The following is an 18,528-nucleotide window of genomic DNA, read 5'->3' as shown; positions in this document are numbered from 1 at the left end:
TTTTTTAAAAAAAAGGAAGGGAACGAGACTCCAGCGAGCAAGGGCTCTGTCGCAGGATCAATTCTTCACGATGTACAGCCACGTGTTAAAAGAAGAAATATAATAATATTAATAATACAAATAAAATAAATAAAAGTATAAGACAATGCAACGACACATTGTCTAGTCGTATAGGAAAGTTACGAAACGTATGTCAATTGTTATCCTCAGATAAGTGTGAATGCTGAATGCGATGAGTGCGAAGAGCGGATGGATGAGAGCCGAGTACGATGCTGAGAGAAAAAGAGAGAGAGAGAGAGAGAGAGAGAGAGAGAGAGAGAGAAATATCTGAAAGAGAAAATGATTAGGCAAAAAGAGATAAAAATGTAGAGTAAAGAAATTGAAGATGAAGGAACATCGGCGAGGACGTGGGATGTTAAACAGCTATCTACGTCAACGAGGGGACTCGAGAGAGACGGATCTCATCAGCGTTTTGAACGATGATCGAATGGGTCTCCCAGTGCAGTCTCACGATCAGTGAAACGAGGACTCGCGCCCTGAAACGCGGCAGAGGAGAGTATATCCAGGGTGTGCGAAACGGACGCGATGACGCGACGAGAGTGACTAACGTTTCAGGTATATGAAATCCCTCCAATGCTAGATCTCAATTGCTCAGAACAATCTATCAATGAAAAACTGCGAAAAAAAAAGATGAAAAGAAAATTATATTAATCGTAATCGAACGGTGACAAACGCGAAGCGTCGCGTCCGCGAGTGCTGTCGCTGCCGAGATCAAATCGTCGTGTGATCCAAGCGAGCTCGATCTTTGTCACTTTAAAATCTACAGGGCGTTCTGGAACCGCTGACCTTAATTTTAATAATAAATTCGCTCGAAATGAATGCTTTCCTGATCGTGATGTACGTATAGTACAGAAGTAGAAACATCAGTAATTTTTTACTTATTGAATACGAAGGATTGTTTTGAGAACTTGAATTACTCTATCATGTAATTAAAAAAGGCAAATCTTAATCTTATTGTATTTATTCATTTTTACTTACATCAAAATTTTTATTTATCCAATTATATTAGATGTTTAATATAAAATATTAAAATGATAGCTAAATTTGTTAAAGATTTTATCATTAAAATTCAAGGGTAAGTTTCTGACGCTCTGTGTACCAAGCTACGTATGATTGTAGCACTTTAACGCGAAAATGGCGCCTCGTACTTCGACGATTACGGAAACATTTTTTGTGGGAGAATAGGAATTCCGAGAAATCAAACGGATATATGTTAGATGTTTGTATTGTGTATTATACAAATATGCATTTAACATTTTTAACGAACGCGATATGTCCATTATATGTCCCTATTTGTGAAACGATGTAAAATAGTATTAATAAGCCGATATTCTGTAAACGATAATCGCAAATGTGTATATATACATATGTACTATATGTATCCACAAAATACACTGCAGCTGTTATAAACTAAGGGTTGAAGTACGAGGCATCCGTTTTATCGCGTATTAACAATTATGGAGTGGAAAGTCATAAAAGCTATTATATTTCAGCGGCTATTATTTTCCAAAATGAGAGATTAGAGACTTTTCGCGAGCCTTCGAGCAACGTCGTCGCGTATCATTCTTGCTATTTCTGAAATTTCGTTTCTAGTTGCAAACGTGCGTTTTGCCGTTTCTATTTTATAGAGCACGTGTTTGCGGAGATAAACGCATGTAAATGACGGATAGCCCTTTATAATCTTCCACTCCACAATTCTCGCGCAACAATTCTCTGAGCACACACACGTACACACACTGTCCCGAGCGCAAACAAGCGCGCTAGAAAATAATAATTTTTACAGCAATTCTATCGTAACATATGTGTTAAAAATGGATCATATGGATCATACATCGGCTCTCAATATGCGAGTAATATCGTATCGCAAGGAAATCCGTATCACTCGTTATCATCCAGTGTAAGCCATTTTACATGCGTAAGAAACGTTTACGTGTATCGTCATGAAACGATTACCTATAACCACCGTTAACATGTATACTACAATCGTATATGTTGTTGCAACCTTTCTAGCCTGGTAATCGTGATTATGTGAAAATGACGTGGTTATACGAACAAGTGCAACTTTGCATCAGACTAAAAGAAAGTTTATGGAATATGTGCGAAAAAAATCGTACACCTAATTCTCTCTGTCTAAACTAAAATAAATTATTTTTCTGGACGTTTCACTAATCTTGTCCTCTTAATATCGAGATAATAGCAAACAGATTTTGAAAATCGTCTGTACTTTCTTCTTATTTTCGTAAAAATATTAAAAATTGCAGAATGAAATAATAATAATTTATAAATATATAATTGTTTATTATCTATAAGAAGATTACTTCTTACAAGATGTTTTTTAAGAAAAGTTTTTTTGAGATTTTATATTGTATCTTAAGTGTATTTTGATTATAATTCTTTTTTAGTGTGATGTAAAATTATACTTGATGATGCAAATTTTTTTATGGTATGCCGTAATCGTGTATTATTTTATTAATTCAATCGTTAATAACGATCTTTTTTTACGAATTTTTACGAGTAATTATTCTGAGTATTTCGAATATAATACGTTTCAGAATGTTATTGTACCTTCAACAGAGGGTCTCAGAAGGAGAAATATATCGGTATACATATTAAGTGCTTCGAGACCGGAGCACTTAATATGCCTGCCGAAATATTTTCCCATAATTTATCGCGTAAGATTTATTTGACGTAGAAAATCTCAAATTGAAATTAAATAACCGTGCAATATTAATCACAATTCACCAGAATTGGGAGTTACGTTCGTCTACATTTGCCAGTCTCTGTCTTCGGAGATTTACGACGTTCGTGTGCCATCAATGAGCGTGACGAATGCGCATAAAATGAGTAAAAATTTCACGTTTCTAACTGTCTCTTTAATCAAAGTTTCACTCCACAGCGACACGTTTATCAGGTAAATCGTCGCGTATATGTTGTTCCCTCAACTGCGAATAAATCTCGCCGATGACGTTTACGCGCGTCATGTATCGATTGCGAGAGAGACAGGGACATCTCCTCTCTTTGTCCGTTATCAATAACGCGTTGCAAATCGTGCGCAAAAAGGAGATTACGAACGAATGGAAAATGGGAAAACGGAGGTTCGGAGATCCGAAAAGCTTTTCGATTTGCTCCTTCGCGAGGAACACGGATCAAAAGGTATTTTCATTGTTATTCTATTATTTGCTCAATTATATCGTCGTTTTACATTGTAATCGACTCTGTAACGCACTCTAGCCGCGGTAATTACAACTTTGTACTATTGTCATGTAAAGTTAAGTTTTTAACTTACCACCTAAGGCAACAATTTTCTAGAGATTTATCGAGGAACGATGGGAACGCGATCGGGATCGATGATGGTCGGGATCGCGATCGATCAAACAATTTCCACGTTCCGTTTCTCGACATATTTTAGAGAGATTTTCTCCGGACCGGAAAAAAACTATTTCAGGGACATAAAATCGTTGTTGCATTTTTGGTGGGTATGTCCTTGCGTAATTTACGATTCGTACTGTATTCATTCCTTTCCTCCATCCCAGCTGCGCGGTTGAGTACATAGCGAGATTTCTTTAATAAATTATAAGAAATTATAACGGCCTCTGGAGAGAATTAACGAACACAATTGACGAATGAAATCTTAAGCGTCGGGCAATTCTGCTCTTATCGGACTAAGCCAAGCATTCTTCGGGGGCCCACGGGAAATTAAAATGTAGATACGTAAAAATTAAAGATTGGTAGATATAGAAATATAAATTAATACGAAGCAGAAAATTGACATGCAAGACATTTATTATGTGTCTTTGAAAATTATTACGTAACATCTAGTTATATTTTTGCTTAGTATGCATATAAGATTTATATTTCAAACTTCATTTTCTGATGATACGAATTATATAGATTATATAATTTCAATATTTATATTTTCTTGCAGATTGGAAAGTTAAATTTATTTCTCGAATTTCTGCTGTTATACTTAACTTCTCTAATAAAATAAAAGGAATCGAAGAGCCATAAATTTCAGAGTGGCGAGAGGTTTCAAAGTGATTTTTGAAAGTCAAGTGCCAAGGCAGTGCCAAAAGCAGAAATTGCCAGTCCGACAACGATACCCTTTTTCCACTTTGAAGCGTGCATCGAAGCATTCATCGACACTCGGAAAAAAAAGAGAGCTCGCTATTGTATTTCGCTCATGTCACGATTATTAAGCGTGTCATACAGCTGGGTTCGACAAAAAAAAAAGCGTCAGCATGTAATCCTCAATCGAATCACGTGCGAGAAAGAAAAAAATGTAAGAGAGAGAGAGAGAGAAAGAGAGGGAGAGAAAGAGAGAGTGAGAGAGAAAGAGAGCGAAAGAGAATAAAAACTGCAAAAATGCGAACAGAAAGACATCATCGTCTTTAAAAGAGAAACACCAATGAAGAAGTAACAATGTATACACTATACATAACATATGAGTATACAAAAATGAATAAATCTACGTATATATAAAATGAGAGATAGATTAATAAAAAATCTCAAGCCACTACATTATCATTATTATTTACCAATGCCGAGAGTGTACTTACCTTACCTTACCTGTTATGCTTACCTTACCCCGATAAGCATAATCGATATTCTCAGTTTAAAGTTTGAGTGACTTAATTTACAGGATATTTCGCAGGATATTCAGTTACGAATTTTTAATTCGCAGGATGTGCGATTGTGAAGCCGAGAACACAAATAAAGGTATACAGCGTTTGACATAAAAGAAACCGATTTAATTGGCTTAAAATAACAAATTGCGTTGTACATTCGAATCTCGAAGAAAAAAAACGCGACGTCGAGCATACGGTGCGAGCAAAGACGGAAAACGTATTCATAAAAAATAACAACGTTAGCTCCGCGAGTGCGTGAAATGTCACGCTCTGTGGCATTTCCCGGCGGCCGAGAAAGTGTAAATATACTCGGTTCGCAGAGGATATCGCGTCGAATAAAATTCCACCAATTTACAGAGTCTAAAAGGGCCTCTCTGCGCGCGGATATATCACGTTATGTTCCATCGCATGTATAATTCTCGCGTGCGTACGATATGAAGGTAGATTTATAGAAAAAAAAACAACGTATGTGTGAAAAATATAATATCGCCTACAAAATGATGATTAAAATTCGAGAACGCGCGGAATCGTCCTCTCCCACGCGAGGACACACGTTAATTTGCGCCGATTAAAAATTTCCGTGTTACGGCTAATCTGCGAGAGAAACGCGAAAGTGACTTACAAAAACTCGCTAAGTTGCTTGGCAAACTTCAACTTCAACCCTCTCATTTCATCGTCCCCTTGCTAACCCTGTTTGCTTGCCTTTTCTGCGGCAAATTCAATTTTGTTGTACAATTTAAGAAGCTCATTTAGGCTAATTTTAAAACGATGTAACAATTAAAACGCCCACTTTTTTCCGTCCGCGAATAATAAGAATTCATTCCTCCTGGGATATATTTTCCTCCGCCAACTTTTTCCGCGTTAAATTTTGGAAATTAAAAAGTCAGCCGGGATACGCGATGCTGTATCTTTTCAAAAATTGTAAATGTTATTAGAAAATGATATTCCGTATATTTTGTCAAGTAAATAATTCTTAATGGTCAGCAGTAATTAAAAACATCGATATAATTTTATGTGTACCTTTTGAAAGATATCTTTTTTTTCAAATGTTATTATACGTTATTATTTATTCAATAATGATATCAGTTTATTAAAAATGTCATATCGTTAGTCAGCAAAAGTTGTTTACTCGATCGAACGTACAGGATATTATTTTCAACATTTACAAACTTGTAAAATATGACGATACAGCATCGTGCCAACTGACGCTTTAATTTTTAACGATATTCAATCGAGCTCATGTGCAACGTACAACGGTTCGTGCATCTCCTTGTCATCGTTACCGTTCTCCTCCTCGTAAAAATTTCCGATACCGTCGGCCATACCGTCGGTGGGGCCAACAACGAGCACCTCCTCGCTAACATCCATTTGCTCATCCTCCTGCGCCGAGATTATGACGTTAGTCCCGGCAGAACCCTCGCCATCAGGCTGATCGGACTTTTCCCGATTCTTCGATGTCGCTTGGCCTGGAAAGGTCACATCGGCGTGCTTAATCTATTAGAATTCTTGTTGCGAAAAGGTGAAAAGTCGCGGTAAACGTGCCGCGACAAACAAAATTTCGGAATAACTGATTCCCCGCGTATTTTACTCTGTATACCTCGAAGCTTATTACAGCTCGTGAATCTGGTTAAAAGATCCATTCCCACGCGCGCGCGGAATACTTTTGCGATAATCTACGATGAATTTTGATGCTTTTTAACTGTCTGGCTCTCCGCCAACGACGCTTTTACAGGAATTGTGCAAATTTTTCGGACGCTGTGACGTCCCTTACGACACAATAGAGAGAATTTCCCGGTGGAAGGGTCGATTATGAGGTGCGAGCCCACCGTGCGCGTTTATTTACACACATCGTAAATATGTATGGAGGTGTAGAGCATATAGCCGGGAGCTTAATCACCTCCTTTGAGAGGGTCCGCGACGAAGGCTGCCGAGTCGGATATTATACTGACCTTGGCCGAGATCTCGCGCTTTGCCCAGATAGGAGTACTCCCGTGCGTTCGCTAAACCCGCTATCACACAGGCACTGAGCGCGCTGCGACTGAGATTCATAGGAGATGCATCGTACCATTCGTTGTAATCCGCGTCGTAGCACTCGACGTACGCGATTGTGTTGGATCCTATTACAATAACGTCGTTCGTTTGTAATCGTAAGCCGCTTATATTTTACGCGAAAGTGAAAACCGCTCTCTCAACGAGTAATTTTCGTATTTATAGCTCTTACTTTATATTTATTACATTTTACGCTTCGCCATTGCGCGCATATTCTGAATTATGACGAGAACTCAAAATTCCTAAAAGCTTTCCCAGTATTTTCAAGCGGGTTAATTAACGTTTTCACTTATGCCGAAACCGTATCTTCCGTTACAGCAAAAAAGAACATTACAGAAAGACATAAATATGTACATTTCTTTCGAAGTTACGTTCGAGAATATAATAAATCAGTAATATAAAGGAAATAGCTTTTTTTTTTTAGGATACCATTGTAGCCGCCGATAACGAAAATCATATCGTCGAGGATCACCGTGGCGAAATTGCTGCGTGGGCTAAACATCTCTGAGATTTCGTGCCATTGGTCCGAGTGATTTGGAGTGTAACGTTCCCCTGGAAAATAAATGTTTATTTTTCTCCCCGAATGACGCCGCTCTCTCCAGCACCTGTCACGTCAAACGTCCGCGTGGAAAATATTTAACACGTAGTTATACACTCTGCAGATACTAAAGATTACGTCATGTACAACGGGCGTTGCAATTCGAGAATGATATCGCGCAACTGACGTAGTTACAACTGAACGAGACTATCATTGTTTGCGCGAACATTTCAGTGTCAAACTAAATTCTGACAAATGTGCGGAGCATCAGCAAAACTTTCCTAATTAATTAATTGTTAACACCGTACACGTTAACATATCCATATATGTTTTGCCTATGTATGCAAATAATAATTACCAGAGAGATTTAATTTCCAGTAATTATTTATGCAAGTGGAAAATATTAAAAATTGATTGCTTCTTTTTAATAAAGCATTTTTTTTTCTTTAATAATATCTTGAAATGTCGAAGTATTTTCTGATCGCGATTTGATTGCTTTTCTGAATAAAGCATTTCTTTAATAATATCTCAGAAATAATGTTGGAAGTACTCTCCGATAGCACGATTGCAATTATTAATAACAAATAATGGCAAGAGATAACCGGAATTGTGTGTTAGTGAGTTAACTCTGTATCATCAGGCGATTTAATCTGGACAAAGCCATAACTTTTCAATTGCTATTGTATCGAGATTGTAACAATCGAAACTAACCGGAGCTCAGTCTCGCGACGCCGCTGAATCCGCCGAGGGCGTAGAGACTGTCGCGATAGGCGACTAAGGAGACGCCGGATCGCGGGCTGATCATCGAATTGATGCTGGTCCACTGATTGGTCTCCACGTCGAACACCTCCGCCGAGTCGAGGACCTCCTGGCCGTTGAAGCCGCCGACAATGTAGATCTTGTCGTGCAGAGCGGCCGCGCTCGCGTCCGATCGTTGCCGATGCATGGACGGTATCATCTCCCATTGATTCCGCTGCGGCTCGTAACGCTCGCCAGAACTCATTCTCGTGCGACCATTGTATCCGCCGAGCGCATAAATCTTGCCGCCTTGAACGATGCCAGAACCCAGAACAATGTGCAATAAGTAGACAATAGAAATTATATGAAAGAATGGTGAGACAAATGGTCTTTAGTTTTTATTTAAAAAAAATATATAGAAGGATTTGTTTTAACGTAAGTAAGTAAGTAATAATACGAAGAGAGAAAAGAATTTTTTGCACGACTTTTATGCATACATTTGTCTTAAGTAACAAGGCAAATGTATGCATAAACGTCATGCAAGACAATGAGTAAATACCCATTTAAACAATAGCTTTACGCTATTTTAAAGCTTTTATTGTTAAAGCGAACTTATCATTGTTTCAGAGACGGCAAAATCTGATTTAATTATACTTAATAATTTTTTTGAAACATTATGAAGCAGATAAAAGCGAAGACTGCCGAGCTTTGAGTTTTATCTGTCTAATATCATTTAATGTTATTAAGAGATAAGAATCGGAGAATTATATTTCGGGGAAAAAGATCTCTTTCTTCTTAGATCATTATCTTGCAGAAAACTCACCGTGTGTACAAACGGTGACATAACACCTGGCATGATACATGCAGGCTCGTTCCCGCCACGTTTTAGTCGTCGGATCGAAACATCGTACCGTATTAAAATGCTCGTTACCGTCAAATCCGCCGATCATATAGATGAGATTGTTCAGGACGCATAATCCGTGATAAGCCCTCGGCGTTACATCAGTGTTCACCGATAGAAACCATCTGTCAGCTCTAAAGTTCATATTTAGGTAAGTTACAAGATTCTTGAGGTGTTCGTCTCTATCTAACATTTGCGATGTTCTAAAGCGGTGCTTGTGTAAGATCAATATCCCTTTCGTGATGTCAAAATTGAACAAATATTGCACTAATATTCTTTTCAATTATTCTTTCCTTTATTATCTTATATATCGTCTTATATTCTGCTATATTGTCTTAATATACCAAATTTTGACGATTATTTTTTGACAAATTTATAAAAAATATCAAGTATATCATAATATTTAATATAATAATATTAAATAACAGAAATTGAGCAACATATATTATTGATGTTAGAACAATTGACAATAATTAAAAAGTAAAATAAATATTTTTTTCTTAAGAGAGGTCAATGTCAAGTGGGTTAGAAAAATACTGTCACTGTTTGTTTTTAAAGAAAATGTTTATTTATTCTTATTTAAATCTTAAACTGAAATCCAGCATAGACATCACGGTAATATTTTTGGAAACTTTGAAATTTCGATTTCTATGGAAATTTCGGTTATACGATGTCACTTTGTAAGAGCTCGGCGCACCTTGTGTCGTAAGTCTCTACAAAACTGGTGGGCGAACCAGCACTCCATCCGCCAATCGCAAAGAGAATTTCGTATGGCACTCGCGGTCTCGCAATAGGATTTTTTAGATCGATCTCGCCGTTTTGTTTCAACTCTTGCTCGGTTAGATGAGCGTTCACGGAGAACAATATTTGTTGGCACGCCTTAGAGAATTCGAGCGGATTTTAACGTTAAACTAAAACATTATTTATAGAAACAAAAACCAAAAGAGACATAATAAAAATTAAAAATATAAGAATATTATTGCTCATATAATTCCATTTCAATTTATATTTTTATTACAATAATTGTATTAATAGATCGTATTTTTATGAAACTATTACGTATTTCGCGATTTCCATTTTAATATTTCTATATTCCGTTTTAGAGTAAAATAGGAACGTTAAATAGAACATGAACAAAGTGCCAATTGACTTATATGCTGTAACAATATCTTGTTAAAAAGTAATTGAGAGGGACAAGGAAACATATATTAGTACTACGCCTAGCTCCATTATATTCGATTCGAAATGGAGCAAAACAAGGCGCGAGGACAGCGGTGATGAAGGTACGAGCTTACTTCATCGTTCTCGACGAGCTTCCAGTTGGCGATGTTATTAATGAAATACTTATGACTCATGAGACCGTAACGTATACATTCCAGCAACCTCGGTAAATAAACCCGTCTCTCCTCGACTCTGGCTTCGACCCACGTCTTGACGGCGTCAAACACGATCTCCTCGTTTTTAACATTGAGCTCGTCGTCGCGCAATATCGCTTCCAGCTCGTCGCAAAGAAGATCCTTGAACTCCGCGCTCTCCTGCAGTATCCGCTTGAAGTGATGACGTATGTACTTCCGGCCCTGTTTCTCGAGGTCGCGGCAGAAGTAGTGCCGTGCAAATTTGAAAATACCTGTAACCGTAACAACGGTCCAAGTTATTTCTAACATAAATGTCATAAATGTCATTGTTCATCTGGAAAATCGAAAATCAACATCCCAAAGTTCGGTACGTGCAATTTAACTTTCAAACTGTTATCTCTGACTAGCGGAGAGCCAGACCGAAATTATACACCGTACCGTTGTTTCGCGATTAATTGTGTATTTTTTATATTTCATACATCCTTACGCTTACCTAAACAATTTTCCGGTCGTAGCTCCTGCAACAAAAACTGACAACAGAGCTGGACGATTCCGAGGACCTCGAATTGATCGGCCAGCGGCAATAATTGTTCGACATTATCGGCATTTACGATGCAGGTGCCCGTGTAGGCGTAGTCGAGGATCAGGCTGAAGATTTCACCGGGGACGGAAATAACGACTTCCGTGGTCTCGGTTTTGCCGCCTTTCAGGCTGTTGGTGAACAGGGCCTTGAAATAGGGGCTCACCGCGGATAATATAGCGCGATGAACTGAGAAGACTTGATCCGGGCATCTTATGACGCCGTCGCACAGCTGCTGGTTAACCCTGAAGCCGATAGACTCGTCACAATTCTGAGAACGTTGCACGTGTTTTATAATTAACCATTTATATGTAGAGTTTCAAACGTGCAAACGAATTGAACGTTGTTTGATTGAATTGAAGCTATATGTAATATATTCGGGTAAAATCAATTTATACGAATCGTGGAATTTTACAGCGCATTAAAGCTAATTTCAGCCCAATGTTTTCATGTCATCAGACATATGTAATAACATGTAGCTATAATTTTATGAAACAAAATTATTAAATTTTATTTTCAAATACATTTCTACGAAAGAGTAAGGAAAAGTACTCCTGAATCGCTCCTGTATAGAGCAGCCGTTCGCGTAACAATTGCGAAAATTAACTAATTTCTTAAAAGCCAGCAAACATCTCGTAAGCTCGTACTATTATCTCGAAACCGCGCATTGTCCCGAGAGAGAAACGTTAATAATCCGCGGCGCGGACGAGGGAGGAGGCAGGCGCCTTAATTACGATGGCGCATGATTACTGACCTGAGCTCGGACCAGACCACGGGGAAGTCCACGAGGGCGTAATTGGACGGCAGACACATGCATCTCCTGATTCTCGCCGACTGCTTTCGCCTGGCCTGCTTGAGGAGCCTGATACCGGCGACGGTAGCGTGGTCCACGTGCGCCCGATTACGCGCCGAGTAGGTCAACGCGCGCGATCCCGAGCTTTCTACAGCCTCCTCCGCTTCGCCGCTTCCGCTGAGCTGCCGGCAACCCTCGTATTCGTTCTCTTCGCAGACGCGAGTCCCGATAGCGCCGAGACGCGCGGCCATGACAGACGAAGGCCAAAAATTGGCCGACTTCGATTCGATCTAAATTGTATCTCTGTCTCCCTCTTTTTCGATCTCTCGACAAAATTGCATTAGATTAATATGCTCGATGCATTCCTGTCATTTGTGTCGTTCGCGAATGATCAATAAAATTATCTTTGTCGTATAATTATTACATAAGACAATTATATTTTCTCGAGAATGAGAAAATATATCAAATTGCCTTGGTAATCGTGCAATTAAGCTTACACAGCACATTTTCACCGGTAATTTTTTTCTATTTTTCTCCCATTAATCATATCGCGATGTGCGATAGTACGCTATTTCCGAATACAAGCTTACCCTACCTTAACAGAAAGCAAAAATCTAACCAGAAGTTATTTCGCAAAAACTTGTGCAGGCATCTCGCCGGAACTATTTTATCAGAATTTTGTTACGGAGTTACATAAAACGCTTTATCACGTCTCTCTCTTAGCTTGTATGTAATATCTTCCCTCGCAGATAAAATGTTTCTAACCCATTTATAATCTCGCAACAAGTAAAAAAATCAAGTAATCTCGAAATAAACGACTTTGAAATATAAAAGCCGTATTGAAGAAGGATATACAATGTCCCCAACATATATCCTTGGTTTGTAAAAAGATTCAATAAAGAATTATCGGTTTTACAGACAGAAAGTTTCAAGTAGACTCTACTTTCAATGCCACTCTAAAAAGGAACGGTCTTTCGTGCGCCACTCGGCTGATAATACGCTCGTGTATAAAGGATAAAGGCACAGAGCAAAAATGAAGAAACACACGGTTAGAGAGAGAGAGAGCGGAGGCATTCTGATGGAACAGACCGATCTTTAATATATCGATTACTATCGGCGACTAAGATTCTGCTGCCTTATACTAGATAGACGCAGTATCCTTTATCTTTCCGACAGCTAAATCAGCGGCAAGCTTTTCCAAGAAGTTTCCAAGAATCTCTTTATCTTTCGCGCTTCCATTATATTAACTATTATATTCGAGAAGCATTGAAATAAAATCCATAATTGTAGGGTATTTGTATACAATTTATCTGTTTATTTACATAAAACGTATTGTATTGCCTAATCATCCATTTATTATCTCTATTGATAAACTTCGAGCAGAAAGTTAATTGCCACGCGCTCTCTCTCATGGAGGTTAACAATGTCGCTTTTTCTCTCAGAAAGCCTTTTTTCAATCCAACTCCGCAAAGCATTTTTCATACCACTCGGGAAATAATTTTACTCGCACTTCTGAGTCCGCCCTCCCACAAAACCCTCTTAAATTAAATCGGCAATGCAATGATCTCCGGGACTGTTAGGCAATTTTTCATTTTTCTTATCTTATTGCCATGGCGAGACCCGCTGTGTCTGTCTCTAAAGCGGGCGCTGTGTGCCCGACTCGTTGATAAAACAATTCGCGCACCGGGAAGAATATCGTCTCGGCGTTAAATAAAAATATGTATACGACTGGCGAGGAGTTAACATTTACAGAGTCTCTCATAGGAACGCTTAAGAAAACTCCCCGTTCACTTTTTCTCGTCCTGCCGCAATTTCTTTTAATTTACCCTTTACTTTAGACAATTTAGACAACGTCGATGATAATTATTTTGTGCCTTATCTCCCCCTCTCTCTTTCCCTCTCTCGTTCATTTTCTTTATAAACTTAATAATAATTTGCAAAATATATTTGCTGAAAAAGATTTATAGATACGTAAAAGCGTAATATGCCTTCACGACTTGCAAACGGTACATCCAGCGCGAAAGATGATGCACTTCATATTTCTTTCATACATTTCATTCTTTCCGTTGTCTTTTCTTCTTTCTTTCCTTCTTCTTCTATTATTTTTCTCTTGCTCGCCTCTGTTATTTTTCTTTCTTCTTCAGCTCTGAATACCTCTTGACATAAGAACTTCAGTTACGCCCAACGTCGTATGAGTTCGCGAATTCTATTTCCTACGTGGCACGAATGTTTACGTATACAAATTTACACTGTCTATATGCAGGAGGTACACATAAATTCTGCAGATACAACAATATGTATCGCAGGTATTGCAGAAATTGAAGAAATTAGCGAAATGTCTCGTGTGGAGTATGATTGTTTCGTAACTGAAGTATTTAGTGAGTCTGCAGCTTCACGACAGTTTACACTCGGAAATGTAAACTCCGTACATAGAATCGTTTGGATTTCCCGCATTTCCAATTACGCTTACACGAGAGCCAACATCGGCGTTAATCAAGCGCGCGCGCGTGCGAGTGAATTAAATTAACCGATAAAAATTACCCTGCGAGATAAACAACGATGTTGCTCACACACACGTGAGTATTAAATACGTAAAAGACTTAGGGCTCTGCGCAACAGTACGGAAATTTACGTAAAAGTTTCCGACACACGTCACTCTTAATTTACAGCTGAGATACGTATGCAAATTCCTGCACGGACACCCCCGCACGGTTTCGCATTACGCGCATGCAGCGCGTAGTAAACTCCAGCACGCGCACATGCATGTTCACGACCGTAACATGACGCGTCCGTTACTAGGTGTTACGCTTTTGCCCGCGATAATTGTAAATAGGGGATAGGGTTTGCACTATGATGGTCACGGAAATATCAGCCACAAAATCAATTTATACAGACACCACCGGCATGAATCTCCGCAATGTAACATTCAAATGAGATGCTTTTAGTGAGTTAGATATGTTATATATGTATAAATTTTAAAAATTATATGTCAGCTGTATATGCAAATTATTTTGATTTTGTTTACATCTCGAAATGACAACTACATTGGCGTTTGAGTTTAAAATTAAATGTCGAAGGAATTAAATTAAGATGGGCAGCGACCCAGCCTCGAGAGAAAATGCAAAACATTTTATGGAATATGGAAATGAGTCGATCTAACAATACGAGATGTCGCATAATGATAGAGCTGAACGTAATAATTCGAAAATAGTACAACCGGAATTTATCATTTTTATGGTTGCGAACTTTAGCGAATACTTCCACCGGCTTACGTACGTAACTGGTGACTACCAATCGTCCGAAACGCGTGGAAAACACATTCTCTAATGGGCATCGGGGGCATCGATGTTCTGAAAACGGCTAAAACTTGAAATCGTGTTTACCCGCGAGAATGGAAATAAGCCGCGAGATCGCTCCGGCGCTAAGTTAATAAAAACGAAATTGTCAATTTCGCACGTCGACGGTAGAACGTTGCGTGATCGTTTTTTTACGAGTATTCGTGAAATATTCAACGCCGCGAATGCTTCTTAACATTTCGTTGAATATCACGTAATATATAAATGTAGAGAGATGGTAGCTTAATTATTTAAAAATTTCAAAGTTTGAAAGCTTTTAAAATAATGTTAAAGTTGATGCATCGAAAGGGCATAGTATATTTATTTTCATGAATGTGTTTTACTATAATTCAATTATATTTAAGCGAAATAATTTTTGAGTGACGTTCGATATAATATTTAGGTCACGATAAATTTGCACAGATTCGCAAAATTATTTTTAAAGTGCCTTGATAATTTATTCAAGAACCAAATTTCGTATTTCGCAGACGATCTTCCATCCGCTCATCCTTTCCACATTTCTGGGATACATTTTATTTCATTTTTTTTTACGCGCGCGCGCGGTTGACGGAGCTCAATCTCATCATCAGATTTAATTTCAATTCGCGAAAAATGAGAAATACCCCGATAAATGAGAAATTCCGAGTGGCAGCGAATTGTCGAAGGATTGGTGGGGATGAAATGAAGAAAAGAGAAAGACATATTAAATCCGTCTTTGTACATACCACGTTCGCAGACCCGAGAAATTTGTCGCGCGGAACTAAGATGGATCGTTCGAGATCTTTTGATCGGAGAGACGCGTCACACTTTCAGCCAGTCATGCTACTTACACAAGCTTGGCCGTTACCTCAATGGATACACATATTGTTGCGCGATGATTTAATAAACAGTTTCTCATTTACGTGAGGGCAATTCAACATTTTATTTAATTTTTCAGCGGCGCTGACGGAATCTCACTTAATAACAGTTTTTATTATGATATCTCTCGTGCATCAAATAAAACAAATTAAATATTGTATTATTTTTATGAAAATAATGTTTATTATAGCTGACACTTTAAAATGTATCGTCACGTTTACGGCCACAATTCGTGTGATTACGTATAACATTGATGCGCGGTTGCTGATTTATTAATGCAGAAATACAGTGTGAAACGAAAGCAGGACATAAAAAGAAAAGAAAGATATGGAGCGACGAGATTTTCGTAGAAAGACACCGTTCAAGAAATATATCTGTCTATATGTAAATTTCTTATATACGAAAAATCGTGGACCTGCTGAAAAATATTTTAATCCATAAAATAGTTTTCGAGGCGAGACCAGCTGTATAATACATGCACATATCTCACTTCGTCAGATCGAAAAGATAGAGAACGGGAGAGAGAGAGAGAGAGAGAGAGAGAAAGAGAGAGAAATATTAATCTCAATTCTTCGCAATGACAGCGTGACTGACTGAGGCAAATACAGGCTAAATCCCAAAGGTGAGTTATCGCGAAAGTTCTTTATACGCGAAAGCGAGTTTCTCGTCTTTCTCAAATCTCGCCGATCGCTTCGGCGCGATTTACTTAAATGTTATCATACGCAGATTTAAATCCCACTTCGGATATATTACACACGTCACCGGAGCTCGCGCTCACATTTTCATTCTCATACGGTCGATGGCGCTCAATCAGATTGTTAGATTCAATTCCAATTCGTCGGATTCGTCTTTGGTAAACGTATAGGAAGATGGGGAGAGAAAAGTAACGAAACGTGGAAGCTTAATTTACTTCTCGACTGTCTGACGTCGTCGTAAGGAGCATTTATCCAGCTGAAGTTGCTTGAAAGCTATTAACTGCCACGGCGTTTAAGCCGAATTAAAAATTAATCACTTTATCTTAATTGACAATTGATCCTAATTGAAGTTTAATAATTCGCAATAAGCGGAATAATTCGCCGATTAGAAGGAAATTTATCGAATTATGATGAATATTAGAGAGACGAATACTTAGAGGGAACAAAACTATTATTAAAGTATGCGAGGAATATGCTGTCTCTTTTAATTTACCCAAACGCCAACTAGTTCGAGTTACCACAGCTTAGCGAAGGGAGAGGCCCCATACCTCTGACCAAAACCGTTCATAACTCTAGTGTACTTCGGTAAACTTCACACTCTCTTCCGGCTTGAATTTACTTCGGTCTAGCTCGCGGTAATCTGGGTTACTGTGGTGAAAAGAATAACTATTCCGATTCTTCGTACTCTTTTCATGCTTACGTTAACAGTTCGACTTTCCAACGTGTATTGATTTTACATGGTCGAGAGCCACCTCATTGAATTTGCAACTTTCGCTTCAATCTACGTTTCGTTTCAATCTACAGAAAATTCCGGATTTCGCAGTAGGATAAAGATATAAATGGAAAAAAAGGATTCTATCTCGATTCTCCTCAGTGTGACATCAACGATATTAACGTGCACGTTAGATTCTCGACGGGATGAAAGAAATCAATGTATTTTTTTTTATTAAAATGTATTAAAACGGAATAAAGTTTTATTATTATTTAGTAATTTTATTAATAATAAATATTGTGAACTAAATATATGTGCGTAAACTTTTCAGCATACCTATATAATTTCATTAAAAAGGAATTTGTATATTTTAACATTTATTAAAATACAAATGAATTAAACCCACTTAATTAAATATTAAATATTTATAAAGAAAATTATAAATAAATTTGTAAATAAATTTATAAATATTATGAAGATAAGTAACATATGCGCAGCTCTATATCAATGATACACATGATACAACGACGAGTTTTAAAATATCTTTTTATTATAATCTTTATTTAGTATTAAACGAAAGTAAATACGAAAGTAAATAGGATCAAAATAACAAGATATAACTTTATCTTTAGAAATATAAAATTTGCAATATGGTTGCGTGACGGTCCGCATAATGTATGTTTATATCACTGAAATATACACAAGAGTCAAGAGATAAATATAACGGACACAAGCCATAAAAATAAACGTCTAATTTTATAAATCAGAAACACGCGTATGTGCATGAATATTTCACGCTCCTATATATATATCTTCCTTTCCATATCGAGAATACCCTGATATCCTAGAGTCCCGAGACAATTTTTGCGAACCCTATTGGGATTGAATAGAATCCCAATACATTTAAGGGGCCGATATAAGATTGTTGTGCGTCATGTATAAGGGACCACGCGCTCGATGACAGAAACCACGAAGAGGTGCACGCTGACCGCACTGATGCACGTTCCATTTCGTACGGACGAAGGCGTCCAATCAAGCTCCAGTCCGGTTTCAATTCCGATCCGCGAAACGTCCCGGTGAACGAAGGGAGCGAGAGAAGGAGAGGATTGCGCGCGACAGAAAAACAGAGAGAGAAAGAGAACAATTCGGATGTAGGACGACGAGACCAGGGGAAAAGTCTGCGGCGACGAGGATCCTCTCTCGTCTCTCTCTCTCTTTCTCTCTCTCCCGCTCTCCTTCTCGCTCTCTCTCTCTCTCTCTCTCTCTCTCTCTCTCTCTCTCTCTCTCTC

At 38.2% G+C, this 18,528-nt stretch overlaps 1 protein-coding gene across 1 annotated transcript; it reads right to left on the bottom strand.

Annotated features, from left to right (window-relative positions):
* Positions 1–5,747: 5,747 nt before the first annotated feature.
* Positions 5,748–11,890, bottom strand: LOC112457454 (kelch-like protein 10). Its single transcript, XM_025020515.1, has 9 exons — positions 11,601–11,890; positions 10,760–11,091; positions 10,207–10,538; positions 9,609–9,790; positions 8,834–9,045; positions 7,984–8,319; positions 7,164–7,286; positions 6,635–6,802; positions 5,748–6,151 (listed from the first exon to the last, which is right to left on the bottom strand). Exons 1-9 carry the CDS (start codon positions 11,888–11,890, stop codon positions 5,913–5,915), a joined length of 2,214 nt encoding a protein of 737 aa, XP_024876283.1. The 3' UTR covers positions 5,748–5,912.
* Positions 11,891–18,528: the final 6,638 nt, after the last annotated feature.

The sequence above is a fragment of the Temnothorax curvispinosus genome, unplaced genomic scaffold (assembly GCF_003070985.1).
Source record: "Temnothorax curvispinosus isolate PA1 unplaced genomic scaffold, ASM307098v1 QBEX01007779.1, whole genome shotgun sequence".
NCBI classification, from domain to species: Eukaryota; Metazoa; Arthropoda; class Insecta; order Hymenoptera; family Formicidae; genus Temnothorax; species Temnothorax curvispinosus.
The sequence above is the reverse complement of the archived record's forward strand: the minus strand, read 5'-3'. Positions and strand labels throughout refer to the sequence as shown.